Source organism: Drosophila erecta, unplaced genomic scaffold (assembly GCF_003286155.1).
Source record: "Drosophila erecta strain 14021-0224.00,06,07 unplaced genomic scaffold, DereRS2 tig00000092-arrow-pilon, whole genome shotgun sequence".
NCBI lineage: Eukaryota > Metazoa > Arthropoda > Insecta > Diptera > Drosophilidae > Drosophila > Drosophila erecta.
In genome coordinates, this window is record NW_020825207.1 from 12,281,875 (window position 1) to 12,309,221 (window position 27,347).

Here is a 27,347-nt window from a genome sequence, read left to right on the forward strand (position 1 = left end):
TGAGGTAAGCTGCCGAGCGAACTGATTTATTGATTTTCAAGCAGCATTTTCAGCTTGGCTTTGCAAATTGAATAAAGTGAAATTTTAGGCGCCTCTATTTCTCTCCGCTCTCGATATTGTTCTATATGTATATGTATATGTATGTATATGTATATGTACGAGTATAGTTTGCTCCGGCTGTCACACACACTTGTAACTTGAGTGCTACAAATCGCATTTACTTGGCTTGTTCTGCTTTAATAAACATATTGGCTCACAGCTAATTTTAAAATGTGTAAAATGAGCGTTTGCATTTTCACATTTTTGATCGCTTTCATATGCATTTGGCGAGTTTTGGGCGCCTTAGGCGGCGCATCAAACATTTTATTTACAGCACATTTACGCATTTTGGACTTTCGAACGTGGCACTTTTTATGTTTTTCGTATTTTTGTCGTTTGTTGTTTGCGTTTGGCGTTGAGTAGCGGAAATAGTAAAAGTTTTCTAATGAGAAAAGTTTCCTCACAGACAAAGAGAGGAAGCGCCGGCGACAGAGACAGCCATATCTTGAGGGAGTGAGATGGCAGGCGCGCGAGTGGAAGAGAGAGGGAGACAATAAGTGCTGCAGGACAAACAGAGATGGAACGATATCCCTGTTCCTGCTGTATTTAATCAGACGCCTTGTCGCTGCTGTTTCTATCTCCTTCCCACACTCAAAAAATGTTTTACCTCATTTTTGAATTTAAAAAACTCTCAACTCTGGATCTGAAAACTATTTTATTTAAAAACATTGGCACTTAAACATGTAAGTTTTGAAATGCATAAGAAATTGTTCCAAGCACCTTATTAATTGTGGTTTATTCTGGTTAGCTGTTGAAAAATATGATTGAAACAAGCATTAAAGGTGATATATCTTGTATAATAGCGCAACACACCTGTTTTCTATGAGTGCACTCCTTTTTCTTCCTTCGAAGGATGTGCGAGTGCTCACATCAAAAACTAAACACGTCAAAGTAAGCAACGGAAATGAGAAAAAAGTGCGCTTATTTATTTTTGTACTTTCTTTTCAAGCAACTTCCCCCCGCCCCATTCATCACCTCCTGTTGACGTTTTTTAGCGTTGTCGCCTGCACTTCTGTTTGACTTGACGAAGGAGCGAGCGAGAGGGAGGCGGCGTGGGACAAGGACAGCGAGCTCCCAGCGGCGACATCAAAGCGCGTTATAATTCCGAATTATGCAAAGCTTAGCAAACGTGGACGCATTGTGGCGTTTACAAGCGGAAATAATGAAAAATAGCGCGAGACGCTTCATCATTTGTCGCCTTCGTGTGGGCGGCGAGGAGGGGCGTGGCCAAGCGGATGCGGCACCAGATTCTTGGATAACGTTGTAACGCCAACAATGCCGGAACACGGAGATTGCAGCTGTAAACCGAATTCGCTGTAACACCTTGACTGGTTGCAATCTAAAACTGCACTGAGAAAAACATGCAACAATGTCAGAGATAAATCTACTACACACACTGCTTTCAATTAAATCAAAGTTACTTAACTTAAAGATACTTAAAAGCGTTACTTATTATTTATTTTACATTATTATTATTACATTTTATTTTGCATAAGTATAACTTCTCTCAGTGAAATAGAATTATTTCATCATGTTATCACATAAGTTCCCCGCTCAAGCGGTACCTTTGTCTGCTTCGATATACATACATATGTGCATGATGCATCTTGGCCAATAATTATTCAATACGCTATAAACGTGTTTTTTCTATTGCGTGACATGTACGCCCACAACTTTACAAGATTCTGGATAGCGCTTTTAACAAGGCAATTAAGCTCAGCCCTCAGATTTACGGGGTATATAAAGAAGTCCAACTTGCAGCAAAAGCCAAACCATTTTAGTGAGCCGTAAGAACGTGACAGCTCGGAAATGAAGCTATTGTTTTTTGTTTTCCTATTTATTTGCTTGGTGGTACTGGTCCTCGTCGAAGCAAGTAATGGGTTCGCCACAAGCGGAGCAGAGGTAGGATTCGGTGGTTTAGTGACCTATCAACAGGCTTAATCGTCTCTCCTTGCAGGAACCAAAGTTCGACGGTTTGTTCAGGCGGGTGAGTACACAAAGAAGAGGTCAAACTGAAGGCCAGTGATTGCTAAGACTATTGGCCCCAAACCCAAACTAAAGGCGCCAGAACAGATGAAGGAACTAGATCCCAAGGAGGCAGTCCACTAGCGGCGCATTCACAATTTAGCCCTCCTTATGCAAAATTTCGCTAAATGCCTACTTCTAGGCACGGCGCCATGTCCCCGAAATCAAATCCGGCCTCCTGCATGGCCACGAACCGCCACCACCTCCGAAATTCCGAGTAAGAACTTAGTAAAATCGAGTAGTCTACATCAAAACTAGAGATTATGTAGATGAAAGTAGGGAATCTTGTGAATGTGCTTTTAACCACCCCGTGTATGATATTTCTAAAGTGATTTACAAAGTCATTGGTCTAAAACCCTTGGATATCTATCAATCTGGGCTTTCATGTGTAACTTGCAACATATTTTCAGTCCCTTCGTAATGCATTGGAGGGCAGCCTCGTGGCCACTGATGACAATCAGCCACCTTCGCAGGTCAGGGTAAGTACAGATCGCCAGTCCAACTAAGTGGAGCGATCTTTAACCCATGACTGTTCCTCATCCGACAGCAACGTCGTCAGGCTCCACCCGGAATGCCGCCACCACCGGATGGCCTTCCACCACCACCACAGTTTCTCCTCTAAAGTAACTGGAATGTAAAGCATAAAGTTGGGCGTTTGTGCATGTATTTGGAAACCACATCGAAGCTAATAAAAGTAGTTTAGAGCATTCCAAAAACTAGCACGCACACCCGTATTTCCTTAAGCCAATAACCATAAACCATAGGGTATCATTTACTGGGAATTCAACAGGCTAATCGCCTAGTGCAGCTGCTCTGGGTTGATGGGCCGTAATCCTGTGACAGGTAGAACAGAAAACCTGTTCTACCTGTGCCATCAATTCCTCCTATTTAAGGCGAGTCCAGGCTTTTCTGGAATCAGTTTACATTTGTCTACAGATCGTACAACACACTCACTTTGAGATGAAATTCGTGGCCATATTTCTGCTGTGCAGCCTGACCATTGCGATGGTTGTGGCATTTCCTGATAACGACGATCAAAGTGTTCTTGTGCCAGTTGATATGCAGCATGTTGCTCCATTGGCCGCAGCAGCAGATCCGCCGACATCGGCGGACCAAATCTCTAACAGCTTACGCGGGCCACGTCATCTGCTGAGCAAGCTGTTCCGCCCGAAGACCGTGGTGGTGCAGCCAGTGATTGTGGAGCAGGTGGCTCCAAGGCAGTACCCCGGGTATGCCCAGCCCTATCCGTACTACAACCAGGGCGGTCGCTACTGGTAGACCGTACTTTAAGCTAGTTGTAACTGAATTTAATAAAATTAGGACGCCTGGCCTTTAAGTCAAAGATTAATTTTGTTGTTATTTTTTTTGTGCCAAGGCAAATTCCTTAGAGCAAATCCCTTAAGTTGAAAACAGTCGCCGACTTGCTGGCCACTCCAACAACTCTGCCCGGGAAATCCCTAATGCCTAATTAGTGATGCCGGGCACGTAGGAGCGATTCCCGAAAAACTTAGTGAAGGTCGCGCCTCGGTGACGATGACAACAACTGCCACAAAGGACACAACGTTGCGGGCTTTTCAAATAATTTTATTCAAGCGATTGGTGGCTGGCACAAGAGTTCACAGGAAACTCAAAAATGGGCACTTTAAAAGTGCTTGTACTGAATTGTTCGCTACTTATGTTAATTCAGCGTGTACTACAACTATTTTCGACATAACACGAAATGCAAGCGTGCATAACTGGTTATATTTCCTGCTGGCATGTTTAAAAAGCTCGAAGTCTGAAGAAATGTTCACCGCTTTACTAGAACACTTTGAAATAACTACCAAATAATAATAAGAGACAGTTTTGCCTAAGTCGGATATATTTTGTAAGCAAATTGAAATAGAAAAGTTGTTCACGTATATTAAATAGAAGATAATGGCAGTTTGTGTCGCACTGCTAATAAAAGATATGTTTTTGGTTTTGAGCAATGTTTTAATTAAGCAATGCGCCCATGGGATCCCAGGCGGGCAGCTCCTTCCATTTGGGTATCCTGGCGGCATGTAAAACACCCGGTGGGACAAATTTCTCGTGGACCACCACCTCGAAGGCGTACTCCCTTAACCATTCGGCGTCCAATTTGTTACCCTGGCTCTTGGCCGACTTCTTCTTTAATGCCTCCGTATCCCTCAGGTCCCTATCCTGTTCAGTAAGACTCCCGCTGGATGAGGACTCGCCCACCGCAGAAGCATTAATGGTGCGAAACTGTACGGGCTGTTTCATGGAGTCCAATCCCACAGATGTGAGCAGCAGGGCTGCATCCCGTCGGGAATCCTTGTACTTGAGTCTCTCTGCTTTGGTGAGTGACCCACCCACATGGAAGCCGAATATCAGATCAAATTTATGGGATGTCAGACTGAATGCCGCGGACTTTGAACTGATTGCCCTACGAAGGTCGCAGGCCAACCAAACGGGTTTATCGCCCTCCAGAGAATCCACTATGATCTGCATGATGACGTCCATGGACTGGTTGTTATACCTATGCGGTTCTCCGCCCATCATATTCGAGCTGTGGCTGACCTGGTAGTTGCTCTGGTAGCTCGATGAGTTTCGCGGATCGTGACCCAGACAGACAAAGGCGTCCAGTTTGACCGTACACGCCACCATAACCTCGTAAAAATGTACCGATGTCAGGTCCTTCAGGCACTGGTAGCGCTTCTTGTGGTCGTAGAAGCACCAGGTGAAAACCTTGGGAGGCTCGCCCAGGCAGATGCATATTACGTTGAAGAGGTGCGGTATCATGGCTTGAATGAGATCTGGAAGATGGCAGCCGTCTCCATTGAAGGTGAACTGGGCATGCAGCATGCTAGCATATTCACGGAGCTGTAAGCGAGGCAAATATACATAATGTTCAGTACAAACCACTGTACCCACCTTACTCTTGAGTATGAGGTTCATTCTCTGAGTTCGCTGAGTGGAGAGGTAACACTTCTTGGGCATAACGCCGTATTTCCTGACCAGATTGACGAACATCTGCCAGTTGCCGCCGTCTGGAACTGCGTTCTTCATGAAATTCCGAAAGCAGCGCCCATCCAGCGGCTCGCAGCGCATCAGAAGATCGGCCACCGTCCACAGGAAGTAGTTGCAGCGCTCCAACTTGTGCCAGAAAAACAGATGTGCAGCGGAGAGTTCAAAGTCCAGTGGCAGCGGCAGCTTCCTGTCCATCTCCTGCCGCAGCAGGTCCAGGCCCGTGCAAATCCATCCAGGACCTCCGGTGGTGGCCTTGCCCTGTGGTCCGATCTCTTGCCAGGCTTTCACCCCCGACGGTTCGGAGCCCAAGTCCGCCTCCGATCGCAGACACACGGCGATGGGATCCCGGGCGGTGCACACATTCTGGGCCAGACGATTCAGCGAAGACTCGTAGAAGGCGGCGCACCAGGCGGACCACTGTGGTTCGGTCAGCGAAAAGCTCATTTTCGTATCTTGACGAGCGATCTTGTTCCGAATATCGCCAGTGGTTGGCATTAGAAAACGCAGGAATAGACACTGTAAATTTAGACCTATCTTCTGGTCCGAATTCCTTCTGTCTCTTTATCGCAATGAGTTCAATAGAAAGTCAATGGTCAAACGATTTTGTTAGTATAACGAGCCTATTAGATGTATATCTGTCCACAAACATGTCAAGTTTTTCAAGGCGTGTGCGTGACATTTTATGTTCTAGAAAGTTAGATTTATTTGTATTTTTTGCACTTTAAGGCTCTAAACGGTTTCTGTGGTTGAATTTCAAATACGCATTTAAAATACACAATGCGGGGAAATTTCATTGCGCCAGCCGTAATTTAATTAAGAGCATTTTTCACAAATAGGTAAATGTATACATGACTGCAATTAGTCGATTTGCGGCGGACAAAAGATCAAGGCCATTAATTAAGAATTTATTAAGTTAGCTTGGGATAAACCAACAAAGTGTATGAGAGTTCGCTGGGTCGTATTTACCAAGGTTCGTTTGGGAAATTCCCTCATTTAAATACCAAGAACTGTTCATAAACACCGCCGCAAGCAAGGTAATTGTATTCAAATTGCCACACGCCCTTAGAAACCATCTGGATTTGGCAGCCCCAAGCTGTCGATGCGCTGAGTTTCCCGCTAATCAATCACATAACCGATGCGGAGCGGCATTTCCCGGTAATTGACCCACCCACCCACGCGTTTGTGGCCTCGGGTGGGTTAAATGGGAAGATTACGCGCAAAAACCCCTCATGTCTCAGGTCTCCTGCACTTGGATTACACTCTGAGCAGTAGCTTCTAGAACATCTTAGCTTGTAAGCACAGATTTGAATTAAAGGCAAGAGAATTGCTGCAAATGCGCTTTATTACGAGCGACTCGTGTAGGATTACTTGGACTCTAGTAGAAAATATGGCCCATGGAACCCTGAAGGTTTCTCTGAATGTCTTCCATGGTCTTCCGGATATTGTCCTGCACCTGCTGGTGGATACGTGCGGCATAGTTCTTTGCCTCCGCCTCTAATTTATCGCGATTGTCGAAGGATTCGCGATCGCCCACAAAAGTGCGTTCACCAATCTTGGCAATCACCGTGTGATCAGCCAGTTCGACGACTATATCGCCATTGGTGTACTCCACCTGGGCCGGTTGTCCGTTGATGGTGACAGTTTCCTTTTCGTTAACACCGGCTGCTTTTGGCTTGAATGTGTACACCTGTCCGTGATCATTCAGCTCCATGGCACCATTTATGACCCTTATAGTACGTCCATTACTGCTGACGTAACTTCCTTGACTCCAATCTCCAAAGGCGGAGCTATGTCCATTGTTCTGAAATACGCTGGATCCCGAGCCACCGTTGATGATAACGTTGTTAAAGTTTCCACTGTAGTCATAATCCCGCGGCATATCATAATCACTGTAGTCGGCGTCGGTGATGATCCTGCGCCCATCGGATCCAATCAAAACTGTTCTGCCATCGGGTCCCCGAATGATTTGCCCAGCTCCGTTTGACAGGAAGGTGTTCCCATTGCTTTGATGAATCGTCTGGTCTTCATTTCGCTGTATATTTGCAGCTATAAAAGTAAAACAATTAGTATTTTAATATCTTTACGCCATTTTGAGTTGAATCTCAACTGATCTCAACTGAAAAAAAAGTATCTCAATAAAAAAGTATCTATGTATATATACTTACCGCTAGCCAGAGAGGCGATGCCGGCCAGCACGCCCAGTAGAATCCAAGCTCCAGTGTTCGAGGGCATTTTGCAATGACTATGCCAATGCCAAGTGTAGAGCCAGCTATTTATACTACCCCATCAAATATCGGCTCATCGCGCCTAGTCGTTCTATATATTCTTTCAGATCGGTTCTCACTGACAGTACTCTCCCGCAATAACAGATAAGACGGAGGAGGTCAGCGGTGCAGTCTGCCGGGAATTGCCACCGACGAGTTTGTTTTGTTTACTTGCGGTTGGGCGACAGAGAGGCTTAGTCACCTCGTCACCGGCTTGCCAATTTACGCCCGATTTAGGCGGATCGAGAGAGTGAGAAGTGTGCCGGAGCGAGAAGTCGTTTTAGCCAGGCCAGAAGTACGCGTACTCGCCATCTAAGCTGAACATTTCGGCGCGGTGCTATTTGCATTGTACTGCAACAAATTATTATAAGGCACGTGCTGACTTTGTTATGACGTTCAGCCACAGAAAAATTGAAAAATTCCCATAAAACTTATCACCAAGCCGTATGGCTTATCATTTTTGTAGTTCTATTACACAAACTATTTTTAAAAAACTTTTTACATTGCTTTAGAACCTTTATAATGTAACTTTATATTCATATTATTTCGTTTTCACGTAACTTCTCCAAAATCGGAATAAAAATAAACTTCATATGAATATGTGTATTGCAAGGCTTTTAATCTCGTGCCCATTTTGGGCATATAGCAAAGTAAAGGTGTTTATTTATATGTCGTAGACACATAGTTATACAACTGAAATGACTATATTTAATTGAGTGTGACAATGAATGAAGTATTTGCATAAAAGTCGAGTACGGTTCGACAAAAAATTGTTTGCAAAGCAAAATAGTTGTAAAATTATTCATAGATTTACTGTAAAATGAAGCGTGACTTGGATGTGGTCACGCCCTACCACTTGGTTAAAATCAGTAACGCCACTTGTTGTTTTTCGAATGGATGACTATATTGTCGGTGGACTCTTCGCCGCCATTCCAGGCGGGTCCGCCATGGGGTCCAGAATTCGAGGAAGGTCCCCATTTCCATGGCACGCCATGAACTTCACAAATGACAAATGTGGGATTATAAAAATAGATACAGATATAGATATGGAAACACCACTCACCGCTGAGAAAGGCGAAGCACAGCCAGAGCAAGAGCACCCAGAGTTGTTGACAGAGGTACATGGTCAAGCCGAGGAGTTCCAATGATGGGGCATTATATGGACACACTTATTTTATACGGCTCCTATAGCCAAGTAGCGCTCTATCTCTTATTCGAATCGTATCTCTTGGATTGCTTCAGTCTCTCTCTCTCTCTGTCTCTCTTCCCCTCTCTTTGGCATTCTTCGTATCTTATTTGTCCATGTTTGGATACGTGGAGGGGTTCGATAATGGCTTAAGCTCTAGCGGCTTATGCATAATGCAATTTTCTGTTCTTTGCACTCTTTTAATTCTCATTGAAGCCATCGAGCCACCACTGTCAAATACACTCAAAGAAATTCACAGTGAAATACCGCAAGCTAGTAAGAAATGTAAGCTGGAAAACCTTATTTGTCCAAACCCTTTTTGCATAAAGCTGACATTAATCAAGTTCTGCAAATAATTAAGTCACTAAGTAGACATTTATTTGAGTGCAGACGCACAATAGTCGGGCAATTAAGAAGTTTCGCCATGTGGCTACGTTTCTAATTATTTTCAATTGAATTGCTTTGCTATACGTAAAACTTTTTCCATTGCTACTGCCATTAAACATATCGTGGAACTGCTCGGTCCCACCTCGTATCCCCGGCCATTGACATTATCCACTGTCCCCCGGCGTCGAGTGGGTTTACCGTGGATGAGTGGGTGTATATATGTACATCGCTATCTAAGCTGCAGTGCATCGGGAAAGTTAAGCTCTCGGCGAGCCAAGTTTCACAATAAAAATTAAACAGGTACTGCGTTGTTTGTTAATGACAAGCGTTTCGTTGTTGCTGCTTTTTGAGTGGCCATGGATTAGTTGGAAAAGTGGACTGTTGAAGGAGTCACTTTGTTAAAATAAAGCAATTGTAAAGCGGAAAATAAAATGTCATTGCAAAAAGTTCGTCCATCACTGGGAACAAGTAAGGTGGTCAGAAGAGCCAATTGTTTCAGTCCTGTCAAAATATATCGATCCTAATTATCAAATAATTACTACAAAATAGATAGAAGTTCATAAATACGCCTAAGCCTTTCGGGATTTTAAAGTAAGATACCTTTTCTTATCCGCATTTCCCAACCCGACGAGACTGTAATCGAATTCTGGCCCTCAAGTGCAGGTTAAGCAGCTTAATTTAACCTAAATGTGTTGCTCTGGCTTTTATTGCCACCTACGCCAGTTCTTTATTCAATTTATGTGCGCCTTACATTAGCCCAACTGCAAAACCGAGATCAGAAATGTACTCAAACGGCGGCAAGATAAACGACTTTGAGTCTGAAATACGGCTTGTACAAGTATGCTGGCCCATGGATGTCGGTTTCCATTTTGGGGATTCGCCGGGGGATTCCCCAACAATCTGCGCCTGGTCAAAGGCAAATGTGCGTCCGTTGTGGATGCTGTTGCTCTGCTGCTGCAGTGCGAATCGAATCGATTTGATTTTCCAATCAATTAAACTTTATATAAATTGCGTCTGCGATGCTAAATATAACAACAATTGCACAGCGTTAGCAGCGCCAGCAACAGCAAACATTTCCACAAAGCACAAATAGAAAATAGCACTAGAGGTATTTGTTCGCTCATTCTGTTAGTCGCCCCGTCTCTTTTTATCTTCCGTTCCCTCTCTTTCTAACCCTCTAGTTCGCTCTCTGTCGCCCCTCAATGTCTCTATCAACGGCTGACTGCACAATCACAAAAAAATGTGTTCACTGGGTGATCCCGACTGCACTGAAATTAATGATTTCCTGTATGTACAGAATATAATTGATTAAAAGTATTTAAAAATTAATTTAAGAGTATTTAAATTAAATAAATGTATATTGATGATATGCAGGGGAGGGAAAAGCTAATAGCTAAAGAAAGCTATTTATAATGATCCTGCCGTAAAGTGAAATTTAGTTTAGTCCTTGCAGATACTCACTCTAGAGATTTTAAAACTGAGGGGTGCAGTAAAATATCAGTTCGTATATATAGCTTCCAACATTTTTCGCAGTGTACATTTGTCAGTTTGGTGGGAGGAGAGTGCTAGCTATTGGGGGTGGGTGAGCCAGGTTAGAGGACACTGCATTTTGCACGACTTTGACTGCATTTTCGCATTTGGCAAATGTTTTGTGTGCGATTTTGAAATGCAGACGACGATGTTGGGCTGCTGCAGATGACTTGCGACGTGAGCCATTGTTAGAACGGTGTTAGATGAGCTAGGGGATAGGGGAGCTAAAGACACGGAAAGTCCATTTGATCAATCAGAAAGGGTAGCTATTCCCAGTTTAAAGTACTTGCACCAAGGCAGGTGGCCCTAACGAACACAATTAGCCTAATAAGTAAACAACAACTTGGGCCAAAGTGGGCCTCTGCGAAGCGACATTAATTCAATTATTGGCGAGCTTTATAGGCATTACCTGCAAGGGTGGAAGAGCATTCATTAATGCTAATTGAGCACACAGCCCACGAATATGTACTTATACACAGATATATTTGTTATGATCCAGGACAACAACACGAGTGTTTTCAACTGTACACCCATCAAATTACATTCTGAAGATGCAAATTTATTTACACGCTACCTAATTTGGTTGTTTGATGATAGAGTGTAGAGAGGAAGCTTTAAGGCAATCTGCTCAATCATTTTGAACCAATAAACTAATAAATTAGTTTCTAATTTGATGGAAGCTAGTAATAGTTTGCTGTTTATTGGAGATTTAGGCGGCTTAGATTAAGTAGTGAAGACGTAGCAGGCATTGAATTAATGAATTGATTGTATTGCAATATATTACTTTTTAATTTTGTATACGGTTTAATTGGGTCATAAAAACAGCACTCAAAACAACAGCACACAAAATGAGAATCACCTTAAGTATACAACAAATGTTATTTCCCATTTTAAGCTGGTATTTTGTTTGAATTTGGTTTCTCTTCGACAGAGATGTATGCAAAATGGGATTCTCGGTAACATCCGGATTGAACACATTTACCTTCCGCAGGTAAAACATCATCGACAACAGCCTGAAAAAGTTATGCAATTCTTCTCCATTTTGCTCAATTTTTTATTCCTTCCAGGACATTTTGCACTTGGACTAATTTCAAAGAGTCATATATCAGCTCCCCCAGACCCAACTCAAACTGAAAAACCCTCACGGAAAATTCCACTCTCTCCGCTTGTGAAAAGACACCTGTAGACTGGCAGCTCCCATTCCAGCTCCCCAATTCACCGCCCACTAACCCCTTTTGCACGGGAAAAACCTGACAAATGTGCGTCAAGTTACTGGCAACTTATTTTCCACGGCCACGCCCCGCGACCGCCCACAATTTGAACCGAAGTTGAGCAAAAATATTTAACTTGGTGGCAGCGGAATCTTTTATAATTAATTTGCCACTCTGCCGGCTTTTTTTTCCTACTCGCGGCTCCTCGTCCAGCACCGGAAAACCTTTTTCCAGAGTTGGGCGGCGGCTTCATATTTTACCCATTAGATGACGCCCGCATTTTCCTGAAATAGTTTCAACGCGAACACGTTCGCTGTCTTTAAGTTTCCTGATTGCGATTTATGGGGGTCGACGCCTGAAATGTAATACAAGTATACTCGCGAAGAACCACCAAATGGCTAAAGTCTTTGTGTAAGGTTTGTTTATGTAGACAACTATAGGTGAAAGGGTATTTCACAATGAGTTTTGGGTCACGAAACCAGCTTAAATGATTTTTGATTTTTCTAAAAATGCTCTACTCTTTAACAAACATCTTTGCAAGACATTTAAAGATGATTTTAAGGCGTCCGGGAGCAAAAGCTCAAGTAAAGCTTCAAAACTGATAAGTATTCTGTGAAGTCGTTTGCTGATTGATGGGTTATCTGAATCATTGCGCTGTTTGCTAAGCCCTGTTTGTATGGTTGGTTTATTTTTGTTTTTTCACTGACTGATCGTAGAAAAAGGCAGATCAGTCATCTGTTTCACCGCTTAACAATGAGGTCGTTTTTGCTTGTGATGATGCTGTTGCTTGAAACAAGTTGGGCACAACTTATTTACAGGAACTATAGCTCTGAATACCGAGAATGGCTTAGAGAACAACATAAACTGATAAATAGTGGAAAGGCAGGAGGTCCTTTCGAAAGTACTGGTCAACAAGGAGGATTAATTTCTGGAGTGGCTAATTATGGCAAGTACGGGCCCGCAACTGGAGGCCAACTTGCTACCAATCAAGAAGCAGGACTAGTTTCCGGCGGAAGCAGTGGAGGAACCTTTGGCCAAACTGGTAGCTCATTTACCAGCGGTGGACTTATTTCTGGTGCCAATAGCGGAGGTCCTTTTAACAGCAACCAAGGAACATTTGGCAGTAATACTGGAGGTCCAGTTGCCAACCGCAATCAACATGAAGGACTGATTTCTGGAGGAAACATTGGAGGCCCCATTGGGAGCAAAGAACTGACAAACAATCACACTGAAGGCGGTCTAATCGAAGGGGGTAAGACAGGTGGTCCTCTGGCCCAACATCAAGGAGGATTAGTTTCTGGAGGCATCAGACAAAATGAAAGTGGTTTTGGTCGGAGGCAGTAAGAAACCAGTGAAACAGAAGTAACTAAAATAAAATAAAATTAATAAGTCGCTCCAGTCATAACGTTTAATATAACGTCATCCACTTGTGTGTTATCAATAAAATTTCAATAATGCTTAAATGCCACAAGCATCAGCAGCTTAAGTACTACATTAAGTGCTCTCCACCTGGGTCTTTTAAAAAAGTATGTGTCACTTTGCAGCGGCATATAAAGTACATGTGTATATATATTTTCCCCCACTTGGCGCATTAAGTTGTCGTCACAAGTCATTTTAGCGCCTTCCATGTGAAAAACGTTGCCCGATGTAGGCGTGTATATGGGCGTTAAATAAAGCATGTCCGTGTGATGGGGTGCTGCGAATGGGTGGTGCAACGAATGGGGCATGTGCAACTGCAACTGCCACAATCTTGCCGCTAGCTGGCAGCTTGCGCCAAGCGAAATGAGAAAATGAGAGCAGAACTGCCCGCAAATGTTGCTGACAGCGTCACTTAGTTCGCTACCTACATGCCACACATAAATGCACACAAGTCCACCTGTATATATGGCCGCTATATGTACATATTTACATGCATATACTCGTACATACCGGTATGTGATTGCAAAAAAGTGGAATAGCTTTACGAGCACCTCGCCGCATAAATGCTTAATGCACTGCAAATGAGTTGTGACAAATGGCCTGGCCAGGCATAAAATGATATATTTACCATTCCATTTACGAGTATTTTGGCCAGCACCTAAGCACCCCACCTAAATGGCTATATTATATAATTTTCTAATTCCTAGGTATCTGTTAGCACTCAACTTTCTCGGCTGAAAGCGGTCAGCGAGCCAGGTCAAGCGCAAGGCAGGCTAGGCCAACACAAAACAGAGCGGACGAGGTAATGGTTATGTGGGATAAGAAAAATGGTTAACATCTTTAAAAATACTATACATGACTGGAAATACATATGTACATACTATACATACTCGAAATGACCCTGGTATATTTCAGTATTTTTCAATTTCTACATCATCATACATTAGAACAAGATAGAATGCAATAGTCGGGTTCCCCGACTGGCGAGTTACCCAAGTAACGGGTATAATAATTTAATAGTCCATGTGCACTATATATATTCATTTCGTTTTAGGGAAGAAGGATTGGTTCTCTGAAAGTAACTTCATAGAAGGAGAACTATGGATTTACTTCTGGCCAATTTCAGGGCGATTAAGCCACACCTATCTGGTACTTGGAAGTGAAAACCTTTCAGCACACGCAGAATCGAAAACTTCCAAATAACTAGAAGCTCAACTGGAACTGAGATGGCAAAAAGTTTTATCTGCTTGCTGTTAGCCTCGAGGGAAAGTTAAATGGTCCAAGTGCAACCTTTTGTGTAGTTGCTTATGGACGTGGGGGTGAAGTGGGTGGTGGTTCGGTTTCATACCTGGCCGAATCCGTGTAGCATTTTTTGCGGTATCCCCGGTTGCATCTCTTCGATATATAGGGACATTTTTTTGGGTGTCGCACCTTAAGCACGCTTGATGAACGGGCAGGGGAAGTTTTCAGTATGATTTATACGATCCGGATACTTACTTGCGTATCTGTGACAAAGTGTTTCCCTGATTTATAGCCCTAATGGGTAAAAACAAAACCATGCAATGCAATGGAAATACATTGTTGCTGCATAATTCTGCCAACAAAGCTGTTAATATGTCCCATATTTCAATCGAATTTTTCAATCACTTTATTCTACTTGGAATATAATAGATTCTTAAATGCAAAGCTGATACTTCTCTGTTTTGGTATAAGATATTGGGATTAAAGATTCATAGAATAAGCTCCGACTTCAAGTCTCAATAAAAATACTATTAAAAAAACTGGACCTGAAAGCCTGACTTTGTTGACTTTTCAGAATGCTAGTGACTGGGCTGAGTGATTAAAACAATAAACACTTTTATTCAAGCATAGTTCATTGTACATATATGTTGATCGTGTTATGGCCGTTGGCTACAATCGGCTGGTGACCACCGTTTGAGCCGTTCACGTCGATTTTCTGGGAATCCCCCTGCCCAACCACATGCCTCTGGTTGTAGTTGTGATAGTCGACTCCATTGAACCGCGCCGTCGTCCAGTAGTACAGAACATCTCCGGGCTGAAGTCGCTGGTTCCGGTTGCGGAATGTCCAGCGTCCGTTTCGGGAGCTCACTACATCGGCGGCCCAGGTCTGATCGGACAGATCGTCCATTTCCTCGTTGACCTTGCCGTGAAAGGCGAATAGCGAGATGCCCGGCTCGTCGGGAATGGAGACCTCGAAGCCCTTCGGTGAGTTGACCTTGACGGTGGCCTTGGGCACATCGTAGGATAGACTGCCGCCCATGAAAACTGCGACTAGGAGCAGATAGACTGCTAGCTTTGAGACTTGCGACATGGCGATAGCAACTGGATTTACCGCGAACTGAGGCTTCAACACGGCTTTTGTAGTCCACCATCTAAGGCTTATCTCGTCTGGCTGAGACTTGTTTTTGTTTTGGTTTTGTGAATTTCCCGACAGTGCATCCCCCACAGAACTAAAATTCTGACGCGTGCCTGAAAGTGAGCAATCAAAATATTTTCACAGCAACATTTATAAGCAACGAGACCTTTTGTTGGGCGAAGAGCTTTCAACTTTGTATAACCATGAAATTCGTTTTATTACTATACATTTTGAATTCGATGATATCCTTTTAAAACGAACTGGTCGCAGCTTGCAGTGAAAATAATGATAAATATTTGTAAATCAATTTCGTGGAAGACTTAATCTGACTTACAAGAACTGGAGTTGATAAAATACGTATTTTAAGAATTCAAGAAAATTCCGAATGCAACCACGCCCTTTCAAACCACTTTGTTATCCAACCCTGCAATCCGCGAATTCGGCCGCGTGCCCCAAAATATGCAATACAAATATTTGCATAGCAATATTTCTCAAGAATGGAGCGGGTTGATAAAGAAGTGCTTTAATCTACAACCTCGCCACATGTGTGCGGTTTTCTTTGGGCCAACGACTCCTTTGTGCGAGTACATAAATATATGCAGATGATCCGCCCGCCTTGTTGGCCACACAGCAATCCTGCGGCATTGTTGCCAGTCCTCTCTTACTTTCGGTTGCAAGTATGCAAGTACTTGCCGCTCACCTAAGCACAGGCTTGGCATCCTTCGTTGGCATTTGCGTTGCAGGCAAAGGCAGAGGAGGTCCTTCTGGTGGCAGATTCTTAGACAGTCAATTGCTGTCAGTGCCCCAAAGTCAGGACGCAATGTTAACCATGTTGGCTTTAGGCTAGAAATATGCTCCAGTGCTCAACGAACATTTACTAACTACGTTTGCGTTATTAGTCAAAGTTTGGTAACTAATTATTTCAGTAGTCCCAACGGTGGAGCTTATCATAATTGTCATAAGTTAGTTTTACCTCAATTTGGAAATAGTTTTGTGATTTTTATAAGTTTTTTCCAAGCGCCAATGGGAGCTTTCGAAATTTTGATGCAATTGGTTTCCCGGGAACGCACTTAAAGCGGCTTCTATCCTAGGACCGGCCAAACCAGATGGTAGTTAATTCCTAATTGCCCTGCGATATGTCAAACAAAGTGATTCAGCTAACCAACCCGGACAACTGCTCTCGCCGGACTGACAATTGTCCCAGAAACAACATTAAAACACAAAAGCGCAACATCAACTTCTGCGCACCGCCGCCCGGAAAGCATTGGCCAAAAAAATGTGGATGGTGATGAGAATGGGTTGGATTGAGTTGGGGATTGGAGGTTGGGGTTGGGGACTGGGAAAACAAGCAAAGTCAAACCACAGCAAACCGAAACTAAATAGCCGAACATTTATACAAGCAATCTATCCGGAGCTGGCCGCTCAATCTATTCATTCAGTCATTCGGGCGTCCACTCACTCGGTCATTCGTTCATTCATTCAGCTGTCCATGTCCATCGCAATGCGGGTCGGGTCGCGATGCCGGGGTCATCTATCCTCCAAATGTTTGCTGATGTTGCGCCCAAGCGGCTGGCGCTGATTTATAAGCTGCATGCCGCTGACCACTTGATTGCGTATCTGTATCTCGTCCTCGCTGTTCGTATGTGTGTGTAATTTATTTACGTTAACACGCGCTAGATGGCCGAAACCATGGCAAACAACCGAAAATACGAAATGCCGTAGAGGTAGAGGTAGAAGTAGCTGTTGGGGCAGCGGATGAAGAGCAATTTTCATTTATTTTAAATGGCATAGAAAATTGCAAACTGACATTTTTCTGGCCCAAGTGCTCAGCTTCGGTTTTGGCCCTTTTCCATCTTTACCATCGGTTTCCCAATGGCTTTGTGCACACAGCCGGAAATTTGTGTAGTTGTGTAGTACGAGCAGTTGGCAGTTAGATGCCGGCCAGGTCCCAGACTGATTACCATGAAATTACACTGTTTCGCACTTAAAACATGCCGGCCAGTGTAAATGTGGGCCAAAAGCGCACTCTCACACCCGTTTGGGGCTTAATTAAGTGGCCTGTTTTTATCTGTGGCAAACATTTCTTTACTGCACCATACCCAAAAACCATACGATGTCAATCCTGCCCCAAACGGCATTGAATTTAATTGCTTGCATTTATTGTTAATTGATTTTATTTTTAGCAGTTTAGCATGGAGTGCTTTTTCGGGCTGTCAGGTGCTTGGCTATTTATTCGGGCGTGATTTAATTTATTTGGTATTTGCCTAAATTGAATGAAAATTGATTTAAAACTTAATCAATTTTTTTGAAACTGTCAATGTTGCGTGCCAGAAGCCAACAGCAAAAACGTAAAAAGGGATTGTCGCTGCAGGAATTCCATTCATCAGTTCGGCATAATTTAATCAGCGGGTTGATACAATATTTTTCTGAATAATTTGGTGTACATTGCTGAGAGCATGTAATGCTTTTTCTGATGGATCAACTTGTCGCAAATGCCGAATTTAATATTCGTAAAAGTTGCCAATAAGCCTTTTTCATGCAGAGCACAAATGTGAATGTTGCTTCAAATGAATATTTCATATTTCACATTTGTACGTTTTCCAGAGGCCATTATAATTATTATCCCATGTTTGCTTTTGAAACTTTAGGGTACACCGAACTAATATTCGGATTGGTGGATGGATATGCTGATTACTAATGATGTTGATAGTTCTTCTTAACTTTTGCGGCTTAGTCACTTGAATTTTGCAGTTATAAGTGTTCATTACACCATTTTCCATTACTATTATTGGCTTTAAGTGCACTCAAAGCTAAAACATTATGTTTCTGAGGTTATCTCAATAGCTGTCCTATGTTGTCCTCATTGGTTGCCTTCGACACAGTCCTTGCTTATCCATCTCAATTTCCCATAATCAATTTTACTGAGCTCCTGCAAGAGCAAACACCTTAGCACTCCCTCGCTCATGCTCGTGTATATCTGGAGAGTAAGCAATAAGCCAAGCCAAGATCTATCCAAGCATACACCTGTCATAGCTCACACTTGCTCCCCATCGGATGCCCCATCCAATATATGTGTGCTCCCATTTCACGGACCACAAGCACTTCGCATGTAGCTCCAGCTTTACACATAAGTTCAGTTGCTCAAACACGGGGACAGTTTCCCTCAGACATCCGCTCCACCACGCCCCCAATTCCACTTGGCCCCCGTTTCCAAACACCACCCAAGGCTCCTTTTGCCATTGCGCACATATTTAAAGAGCAAACGTTTATCTAAGTTGTACCGTTGCGGTTTCCGTTGACATTCAAATGCGGAAGCACCTGTCGCCCAGCCGAGGAAACCCAGTGACTGCGACTCGAAGATGTTCCACTCAGGACAGCCGGGTGGGGCTGCCTACTTGGGGCGTGGGTCTGGCATCCACTTCCGATTTCACACGCACACGGGCGGGGGCTGAGTACTAGATATTACGAGGGTGGGTCGTCAAGTACTCGCTTTAATTACTCGTAAGTGCTGGCTCCGTTATACAACAAGTAAAAGGCTTGGGGTGAGGCAGTTACATTACGCAGATACATTAAGTGATGGACAAGGAACGTCGGAATTATTACTAATTCACCCTATTCACCTAGGGAATTATTCCTAAAATTAAGGTATTTCATCTGACAAAAGTATGTAAATTATGTATGAATTTTTCATAATAATGTAAATACATTTACATGCATGTAAAATGTCATGTATGTATGTAAATTATGACATCGAAAGGAAACAGAAATCCAGAGAAGTCGCTTTCCCAAATTCGATGTCTGAGGAAAAGCCCTATCCCCCCACGAATTTCCCTCAATCGAAACTCCTCGAGCCCACCTCGTTATTCTACGTAGCCGGATACATACTCTGCTGGGCATACACTAGTATTAGTTTCCCCATATCCCTCTGGCGTTCCTGGTTGCCAGCCCTTGAGGACTTTGCCACTTTGTAGTTGCTTTTGAATTCTCAAGTGTCGGCGTCGTTGGCGTCGTCAACTTTAAATGGTTTCGCTTACACCTCCAGCATGCCATTGAACAAATTAATTACTCGACAACTTTACAAGCGTTCCAGTGGCAGAGGCACCATTACCGCAAGTGGTGGAATGCCTCGTCTCATCCGCGGAATCGTCGCTTCCTTATGCTCAAGCGGCTGCTCATTAGAGTGCTGCATATTGTTAGAAAGTCGCCATCGCCATCAGTATCACCATCCCAACACCACCATCCTCACCATCCTCATCATCCCTAGCATCATCGCCATCCCCAGGATGTGGACGTGCAAAAAGGGTGCACACGCATTTTCGATTGCTGAGCTCATTAATAATGAGCTCTACTGCGATCCTGGCCATGAATTCGTGCGCTGTGTGAATTATGCCCCACGCCGGCCATTGGCCAACAAAGGAGCCAAAATGGGCATTATTACAGCGATGCCATGGTGCAGTCACGGATTTTCATCGCGAGTTGAATGACACCATCGGCCTATGGAGTGTTGAAAACTGTATACATTTAATACAAAGTATCTAAGGACTATCATTTATTTACAGTTCATGTTATTGTGTATTAGTTCTAGGTTAAAAAATATCCATAGGAAAGTTACAAATCGAGAGGGATCTTAGTTACTGATTTAATTGTGTATCGGATTCTATCGCGTTCTGGATCACGCTGTCAGCTCTGAAATTATTACAATGCCGCTGGCTAAATGGCCATACATTCTGTTTCTTGGCCGCTGCTATTTCAGTTCCCTGCTCCGATTTTGGCTGCACTCCCGTCGTTTCGCATAGCCGGAAATTGGAAAAGTGTTGCTTTATGCGCAGATAGAACGTGAATTCGGGAAACGGGAGGGGCATCTGTGGCTGGTACTTGGTGGGGAAGTCCTTTGGGTGCCTCATGCAAGTGCCAACCGGTGCAGGAGGTACTCCGGATTCCAGGCCATTGTTCTGGTCAAAAAAGAAGGGCTTGGCCAGGATACGAATGCAGCTGGACTGCTTAAAACAGTGTGTATGTCGAGTGCTTAGCCGTGTAGTGTGCATCCCCCACTTTTTTTTTGGTAGCTATCCTGGAAAGCTGCTAATGGGGACTGTTGAGCATGCATGGCCGATGTGGAGATGTTGCCAAACAAGTGGGCACTTTTCAGCGGGATTGATTCATCCGGAAAGACGAATTTAATATTTATGTAAACTCCATTTGCCCCTTGTGGTTCACAAAATTGTTGTGCGAGCTGCCGCATATTTGCCAAAAATGATTGTATCATTTTCGAGGACTCTAGCATTTAACCATTAAAAGCATTTGGAATTATGGAGTTTCGCAGTCGATTTTGTTGCCCAGCCAATCAATTGAATTTTATCCGCTTTTTTTTGGCCTCGATGATGAAAATCAGTCAAATTTATATCTGCGGTTTGCGAAAATTCACACAAACGCGAATGGAGCTCCGGCTCTTTATTTTGTTATTTTACAAATACGTAATTTTGTTTAGCGTAATTGCGGCTGCAATTGAAACCCAACTCTTGATTGGAGGGCACAATGTACACATGAAATTCGCGTGTAGACGCGGAATGATTGTTGCAAATTTGATATTTGCGTTTTAATGAAGCCACTCTTTTTATTTGGCCAATCGCTGATAAGCCGGGCAATTCGAAAAAGCCGATTCCATCACTCGATTGCATTCAAAATGAGATTTTTGGTTTCAATTGTATCCGCGACGCCAGCAGAACCGAATCAGAGTTAATGAGCCGCCAGTAGACACGCCCGTCGCTGTCCGTTTTCCAATAAAGCTCGAGTGCAAACAAGCTCGAAAAGGGCAACTGCAAACGGGCCAAGTTAATAAAAGTTCGCGACATGGAAGAGCGGCCAAGTTGAGTGTATTGCATGTGAGAGTACGAGTGTGTGAAGTGGGTGTATCTGCAGGGAAATTTATGAGAAAATGCGGAAATGAGCTAAATGGGCTCCCTTCACAGCGATTTATTGAAACTATTTTAAGCTTGTCTACATGGACAGTATAACGCTTTAATGCTTATAAATAAAAGGTAGTAACAATTTAAAGCACCTACGCAAAAAAAAAATTGAGTTTTTTCCTAGGTTAAAAAATGATGGAAATTCATTAGCTTGTTGTGTGCGGAATGTGTAAATAAATTAGATGGCCACGTTTTTTAACTATTTTATGCTTTTGCATTTAATGCTTTAATTACTAGTTACATTTCCCTGTGCAGGCAAAGTTAGTGGATAATGCTCTCGGAAACTGTCAGTCTTTCCATTTGAGGTGAAGAATGCAGCTCCAGTTAGCATTTAAAGTTGGTGAACACTTTCCTGGGCTGGCTGGCCGCCATTTGGCAGGTCAGTTAATTAAATTTTGGTTGCACAGGTTGCCATATGGCATTGTTGCACTGGGTCTTGCCCAATCCCGATGTCCTTTAACTCTTTGAGGTTTTCACTCTGCCGAAGTGACTGCAGTCATGGCTTTCCTTCTTATCCGTGGTCTTTGCTCTCGTTTGTCCCATTCCATTGCGGCTTTCCCGATCATTGGTAATTTTCACTTCACCTGAACGAGAGTCGGAAAAATGCCGCCCTTCTGGTATCTTTTTTCCACTTGCGGCTTTTCCGACGCTGTTTTCCTTTCTGGTTGTTGTTGACTTTAAACTTGTGCCATAGGTGCGTGCTGGAGGCTAAGCTGCTTATCCTGCCTAGGGTGAAATGCGGTTAGGACTCCTGGTCCTGGTCCTTGACAGTGATTGGTGCCAGTGTTACGGATTTATTTATCTTTTAAGAGCGTATTTATTGTCCCGCATTAAAGGTGGGCTTGGTTGGAACAAATAATATATATAAAAAGGAAAGCCGAGACGGCAAATTCCGATTGGTCAGATGGGGGAAACTGGGCTCAGCTAGCAGCTAGCCAATTGATCACTACTTTGGCCTCATCATACATCTTCACTTTTCATTTGCTCAACTCAATGTGCGTGCGAGCAATCCTAGTCATTTGACACTTTCCCTAGCGGGCCATACCATTTATTTCACTTTTATCAGACATCAAGACATATTGATTTTTGTCCTCCTTGGATGGCGAAAAGCATTGCCAGCCAACTGTCGATAATCAGCAGGAACCTACTGTCCATCCAAAGGGAAAAAAGCGCTCGGATTGGCCTTCTTATGAGGGTCATATGCCTATGCCTCTTGAACGTAATCAAAGTTGATTGATTACGTGAGCTCATCATCCGGTTGGGTTGATGGCTTGCTGGGGAGCTGGACTGTTCTTTTACTCAAACCCCAAACCCCAAAAACCCAATCTCGTTAATTTTTAATCATCTTTTTTCAGGCGCAAATTAGTTTTGACATTCTGTTTTGATGTGGGTGCCAAAATATATTAATTAATTCCCTCTGCTCAGGTAAATCCGCTTAGTAACTAGCCAATTTCCAAGAAGGCCTTTTGTCCTAAGAGTGTTTTGCTTATTTGTTTCATAAGCTGCTTTGTGTTGCCTAAATGTTGGTCAGCCCAAAGTAAAGGAAAATATACATATTAAACCCTGGTATTTAACTTAGGAAGTGGGGTATTCCTTTTGTTTTTGCAATATTAAATTTTATAAGCACAATGATGGAATAAATGCACTTGACCTCAAAGCAAAGCAATCAAAAAAGAAAGCGCTCAGCTGCTGATGAAGACACTTTTCCCGCCTCCAGCTGAAATCATAAACTGCACGAAGGGAGTGAGGACGCAGGATTTGCAGCGAGAATCCTTGGCATTCGTGGACGAGTGACAAACTAATTTCATTACGAGCAGCTGGCACCGACATGGACAGGACATTGTCTATGTCCCCATCGCTATGCCCATTCCCCGCATCATTCCCTTCCCAATGAAATCCGGTCATAATGCTTGTAATAATAATCAACAGCCAGAGCCCAGAGCCCAGAGCTCAGAGTCCAGAGCTGGGGTGAAAACCGAGCTGGAACCCTGTGCACCCGGAAGATGATAAGTAGACACGGACCTGGACACGGACACTTGCAGCTTTGCGGATCTCCGGCTGGCCAAGGCAATTGCCATGGCCAAAATAGAACAATTTCACTAAAAATAAAAACAAAAGCCAGATAAGTGGGCCAGCAGCGGATCGGTGGGGGCGTTGAGAGGGCGTGGCATGCTGGGTGTAATATGTGCACAAATTGAAAATAAAGTTTTGTAACAAAATGTCGCACCGGAAATGAAACTCGCAGCATGAGACTTGGCTTGCCACATCGCCCCGTCCCTATGCCTGTCCCTTTCTACCTCTAGCTGTCTCTGTCTCTGTCTCTGCCTCTGTCTGCGGGAAAATGTGTAGCGAAGCGTGTAAACTGGATATAAAGCCAGAGACATTTGGAGGCGTGGTCGAAGGATTGGAGGTCTGGAGGACTGGAGGACGCAGAAGGAGGCAGCATTGTTTGCCACTATTCCGGGGCCCGAAGGAGCGGGACGAACATCTCTGATTCCGCCTTGGTCTAGGCGCAGTCTGCGCCAGTTGAGCCTTTGCCATAATAAAAGATGACATTTTATAGCAGTCATAGCCATGCTAGCTGAGCGGGTAGCACGGATGCTCTCGGATTCTTGGTGGTTTTGGGCCTTTGGCCTAGTCGCCAGATGCCGGAGAAACCAGCAGCAGCAGCAGCAGGAGGAGCAGGAGCAGGAGCAGGAACCTACCGCCGTAGGCAAGTCGAAGACACAGCTGCAAAAGTACATAAACCCAGAAATGTCATGTTTATTTTCATTTCATAAGGAAATTGTCTGTCTATATAGTTGGGGCCGGAGCAGCACCTGGAAAAACTTTACCAATAAGGAGGCAAGAGGCGTTCTATGGTCTAGTGTTTTTTATGAGCACATAAAGTAGCGGCAAGCTGAACGATTTACGGCCAGGAAACAAATTTATAGCCCATAATTAGCATATGAATTGGCTAAGTGCACCACAAATTGCACTTCAGTGTAGTGCACATGAGGCTGAAGCGGAAATAAAGCAGGCTCATGCTTATATTAAATTTAATTCGAGCCTGTTTTGTGGTCCATTTAATGACACTTGATGTGGGTTAATCTTCGATAGAAACTTTCTAAAGTGCACACACAACTCGCTAATGGCTTAAAAATCGCCCACAAATTATACCCATTAAATATTCAAATTTCGTTAAACTTTGGCAAAGCACTTTGCCAGTTTTGAGGGACTGCCACAGGTTGAGTCTTGGGCACACACGCGTTTCGGGAAAATACCCACTCATCTAATCGCATCGTTAACATCATCAGCAATTTCGCCATGTCACGGCCGCAACAATGGCCCAAAGCTCAGGGCTGGAAGCCCCTTATTCCGGCTAACCATTTAATCATTTTGTCACACGTTGGCCAAACAAAACGGATGGGCTTTTCTGGTGGGGAATTAAATTTTAGCATATGTCATAAGGGCTTAGCCATGATTTATACAGCGCAAGGCAGCCATCAAATGTCGTGATATTAGGCAATGCCCCAGGGAACGAGGATCCCAAATACCAGCTACCAGATACCAGCTACCAGCTACCAGATACCACGGCCAATGTGAAACTAAACGATTCCGGGAAGCTCGAACAGCAGATGCAGCTACATCGACGGGACAATATGACCATTTCTCTTCCGGGGTTCGTGAAAGGAGAATAGAAACTGCTTCATATATCTTCATTATAGCAGCACTTGCACTGTGAAAAATCGACCACCAATGCCCGGGGAATTGGGCCCTTTATCGCGACCAAATCTCGCAGTGCATTGGGATGGCAGCTCAGCTGTGCACAAATTCGCCTGTGTATAAATATTTATATATTGAAATGCAATGCGAATCGATGGGACTGGAGTTGAAAGCAGTGGTGTTTCGAGCCAGAGCGCTGGAGTTTGAGTTCCAGTTCCAGTTGAATTTCGAGCAATGCGCCGCAATGCAATCGAGCTAGACGAAATTGAATTTGCAGCAAGTTGCTCAGGATTCGGCATCCGCATTCGCATCCGGGTCCTCAGCACAGTTTGTCCTATTTGAGCATGCGAAAATGCGATTTGAGTCGTGGCGCCCAAGCCACCCGTTCGCCTTTCACTTCCTGGGCTGAAAAAGTTTTCCATCGGTTGTTGTGCTGCCAGCAGCCTGCCTGCCTGCCATTTTTCCCGGGTGGAAAACTGTGAGCCTGAGCTGTGACAAATCTTTATGCAATGTTGCATGTCCTCTGATTTGCCATGATGACATGCTGATGGAATAAGTAGAGGGACGGCAAACGGAACTAAAACTATGAGTCTGCCCTGCGACTGCCACTGCCTCCGAATATCCGAATCTGTAAATGTATCTGTATCTGCATCTGCATCCTTTAACCGAAGCCGTATCTCTATGCCATGTCTATCTGTCTGTGCCAGTGATTTGCTCGCTGAAGCGTTAAGCACAAAAATTGGTAATGGCTGTGGCTGTGGCTGTCCCGTTTTTGGCAATCATTGCGCAGGTTTTATATCTTTATGATGGTTTCTATCCCCGATACGTTTTCGGTTTGGCCAAAACCGCAAAATGTCATCGATTTGCTGTATGGAGCCCATGTATGAAACTGAGCGTTTCAAGTTCGTTTCGTAGTGTAAGAATTTAAGCACAGCTTCCTTCCAACTCTGTTTGATTAAGAGTTGTTGAAACTTAATTAATTTATTTACTCTTGCCATTCGGCCACCGATTTTCAACAAGGGCCTCGGGCAAAAGCGGCTTAAACACATCAAAAGACACTGAAAATTAATCAGGGAGACAGGCCCATTCTTAATTCCTTGACCTGCATGCGAATGTAGCGCCCACAAGTATAATTGCATCAATTTGTTTAAAAATGTGATTTTCTAAATACAAAATGAACACGAATCGGGGAAATATCGGACTTGGAATAGGTGAGCTCCGCAATCCAAAATGTGCGAGTGGAAACTTTTCATTATAAATTGCGTGCCAGCTGTCAACATGGCGGTGTTGCCCCAGGGCCAATTGAAATGGATTTGAGCAAGGGCGGGTGGGGAGTTGTGGGCGGAAAAGCGAGTTTGAAGGCGTCCTGATGGAAGGACTATGATAAGGGGGCGTGGCACTGGCAGTTGAAAGGCTAATTTTGCACATTTGAACTGACATCCACGAGGAGCAAATGCGTTGTGGGTTATCATTTGGTTAGTCCTTTCCAGGAATGGGCTGGCCGGCGGTGGGCGTGGCAGGGCAGGCAATTTCATGGTTAAATGATTCAGAAAGAGAATTACAAAATTAGGCCCTGGCCCAGCCCAGCACGGCGCAAAAACCCAACCCAGGCCCACCCGGTTAACACAATGTAATTAACTTTTGCGCGACTGCCTCGCCCTCTCAATATATTTGATATTTATTTTGGCCCTCTGGGTGCACTTTGGTCATTCGCCCGCTGACAACTTTGGTGCTCTATGGAGAGAGAATACGCCGGATGTGCTGGCCATCTTCCTCGTGCTCGTTCCCCTCGATGTCCCCATTCGAAAGCAATTTGAAACAAATTTTATTGCCAAAGTTTTTGGAGCACATGGAAAATTGTTCAAGTGCCACCGCAAACAGAAAAAGCAAAAACCGAAAAAAGTTACCAACCAAGATGCCATTTCTAATCCACAATTAGTCCTACACAAAAGTGTGTTAACTGCTCTTGGATTACAAGTGAAATGAGACGAATTTGCGTGGGAATTTATGGTTTGACTGTGCAGTGTGGAGCGTAAATTGAACGGTTCGATTTCCTTGTGGTGCTGGCTCTTAAAGTGCGGCCTTAAAATCTCTTACAGCTGATCCCAAAATCGGGGTAATCGGGGACCCAGAAAGTCCGCAAGCCTCGCTGCGCTTCATGACCAACTT

The 27,347-nt window shown here is 43.9% G+C and overlaps 7 protein-coding genes across 8 annotated transcripts; 3 read left to right on the forward strand and 4 right to left on the reverse strand.

Annotated features, from left to right (window-relative positions):
* Positions 1 to 1,871: 1,871 nt before the first annotated feature.
* Positions 1,872 to 2,844, forward strand: LOC6547532. Of its 2 annotated transcripts, XM_026980144.1 has the most exons (5): positions 1,872 to 2,001; positions 2,057 to 2,086; positions 2,267 to 2,341; positions 2,535 to 2,603; positions 2,672 to 2,844. In XM_026980144.1, exons 1-5 carry the CDS (start codon positions 1,909 to 1,911, stop codon positions 2,744 to 2,746), a joined length of 342 nt encoding a protein of 113 aa, XP_026835945.1. In that variant the 5' UTR covers positions 1,872 to 1,908; the 3' UTR covers positions 2,747 to 2,844. The 2 variants fall into 2 exon arrangements, with proteins under 2 accessions (XP_026835945.1, XP_026835946.1); XM_026980145.1 differs by lacking the exon at positions 2,267 to 2,341.
* Positions 2,845 to 3,009: 165 nt separating this feature from the next.
* Positions 3,010 to 3,472, forward strand: LOC6547531. Its single transcript, XM_001974879.3, has one exon. It carries the CDS (start codon positions 3,085 to 3,087, stop codon positions 3,400 to 3,402), a length of 318 nt encoding a protein of 105 aa, XP_001974915.1. The 5' UTR covers positions 3,010 to 3,084; the 3' UTR covers positions 3,403 to 3,472.
* Positions 3,473 to 4,096: 624 nt separating this feature from the next.
* LOC6547530 (bleomycin hydrolase) lies at positions 4,097 to 5,806 on the reverse strand. Its single transcript, XM_001974878.3, has 2 exons — positions 5,038 to 5,806; positions 4,097 to 4,986 (listed from the first exon to the last, which is right to left on the reverse strand). The coding sequence occupies exons 1-2, from the start codon at positions 5,626 to 5,628 to the stop codon at positions 4,099 to 4,101; spliced, it is 1,479 nt and encodes a 492-aa protein (XP_001974914.2). The 5' UTR covers positions 5,629 to 5,806; the 3' UTR covers positions 4,097 to 4,098.
* Positions 5,807 to 6,456: 650 nt separating this feature from the next.
* LOC6547529 lies at positions 6,457 to 7,409 on the reverse strand. The gene is made up of 2 exons (XM_001974877.3): positions 7,299 to 7,409; positions 6,457 to 7,179 (listed from the first exon to the last, which is right to left on the reverse strand). The coding sequence occupies exons 1-2, from the start codon at positions 7,363 to 7,365 to the stop codon at positions 6,509 to 6,511; spliced, it is 738 nt and encodes a 245-aa protein (XP_001974913.1). The 5' UTR covers positions 7,366 to 7,409; the 3' UTR covers positions 6,457 to 6,508.
* Positions 7,410 to 7,991: 582 nt separating this feature from the next.
* LOC6547528 lies at positions 7,992 to 8,540 on the reverse strand. The gene is made up of 2 exons (XM_001974876.3): positions 8,461 to 8,540; positions 7,992 to 8,394 (listed from the first exon to the last, which is right to left on the reverse strand). The coding sequence occupies exons 1-2, from the start codon at positions 8,519 to 8,521 to the stop codon at positions 8,264 to 8,266; spliced, it is 192 nt and encodes a 63-aa protein (XP_001974912.1). The 5' UTR covers positions 8,522 to 8,540; the 3' UTR covers positions 7,992 to 8,263.
* A 3,876-nt stretch (positions 8,541 to 12,416) lies between these two features.
* Positions 12,417 to 13,174, forward strand: LOC6547527 (uncharacterized transmembrane protein DDB_G0289901). The gene has a single exon (XM_001974875.3). The coding sequence runs from the start codon at positions 12,465 to 12,467 to the stop codon at positions 13,053 to 13,055; it is 591 nt and encodes a 196-aa protein (XP_001974911.1). The 5' UTR covers positions 12,417 to 12,464; the 3' UTR covers positions 13,056 to 13,174.
* Positions 13,175 to 14,967: 1,793 nt separating this feature from the next.
* LOC6547526 (gram-negative bacteria-binding protein 3) lies at positions 14,968 to 15,499 on the reverse strand. Its single transcript, XM_001974874.3, has one exon. The coding sequence runs from the start codon at positions 15,460 to 15,462 to the stop codon at positions 15,004 to 15,006; it is 459 nt and encodes a 152-aa protein (XP_001974910.1). The 5' UTR covers positions 15,463 to 15,499; the 3' UTR covers positions 14,968 to 15,003.
* Positions 15,500 to 27,347: the final 11,848 nt, after the last annotated feature.

Bases quoted from the DNA above. Each gene is read 5' to 3' on its own strand.
- LOC6547527 (XM_001974875.3), top strand. From the start codon at position 12,465: ATGAGGTCGTTTTTGCTTGTGATGATGCTGTTGCTTGAAACAAGTTGG.
- LOC6547529 (XM_001974877.3), bottom strand. From the start codon at position 7,365: ATGCCCTCGAACACTGGAGCTTGGATTCTACTGGGCGTGCTGGCCGGC. The intron at 7,180-7,298 runs GTAAGTATATAT...TTACTTTTATAG, and splicing joins CATCGCCTCTCTGGCTAGCG to CTGCAAATATACAGCGAAAT.
- LOC6547532 (XM_026980144.1), top strand. From the start codon at position 1,909: ATGAAGCTATTGTTTTTTGTTTTCCTATTTATTTGCTTGGTGGTACTG. The intron at 2,002-2,056 runs GTAGGATTCGGT...CTCTCCTTGCAG, and splicing joins TCGCCACAAGCGGAGCAGAG to GAACCAAAGTTCGACGGTTT. The intron at 2,342-2,534 runs GTAAGAACTTAG...ACATATTTTCAG, and splicing joins CACCACCTCCGAAATTCCGA to TCCCTTCGTAATGCATTGGA.
- LOC6547530 (XM_001974878.3), bottom strand. From the start codon at position 5,628: ATGCCAACCACTGGCGATATTCGGAACAAGATCGCTCGTCAAGATACG. The intron at 4,987-5,037 runs GTGGGTACAGTG...CCTCGCTTACAG, and splicing joins ACCTCATACTCAAGAGTAAG to CTCCGTGAATATGCTAGCAT.
- LOC6547531 (XM_001974879.3), top strand. From the start codon at position 3,085: ATGAAATTCGTGGCCATATTTCTGCTGTGCAGCCTGACCATTGCGATG.
- LOC6547526 (XM_001974874.3), bottom strand. From the start codon at position 15,462: ATGTCGCAAGTCTCAAAGCTAGCAGTCTATCTGCTCCTAGTCGCAGTT.
- LOC6547528 (XM_001974876.3), bottom strand. From the start codon at position 8,521: ATGTACCTCTGTCAACAACTCTGGGTGCTCTTGCTCTGGCTGTGCTTC. The intron at 8,395-8,460 runs GTGAGTGGTGTT...TCATTTGTGAAG, and splicing joins GTGCTTCGCCTTTCTCAGCG to TTCATGGCGTGCCATGGAAA.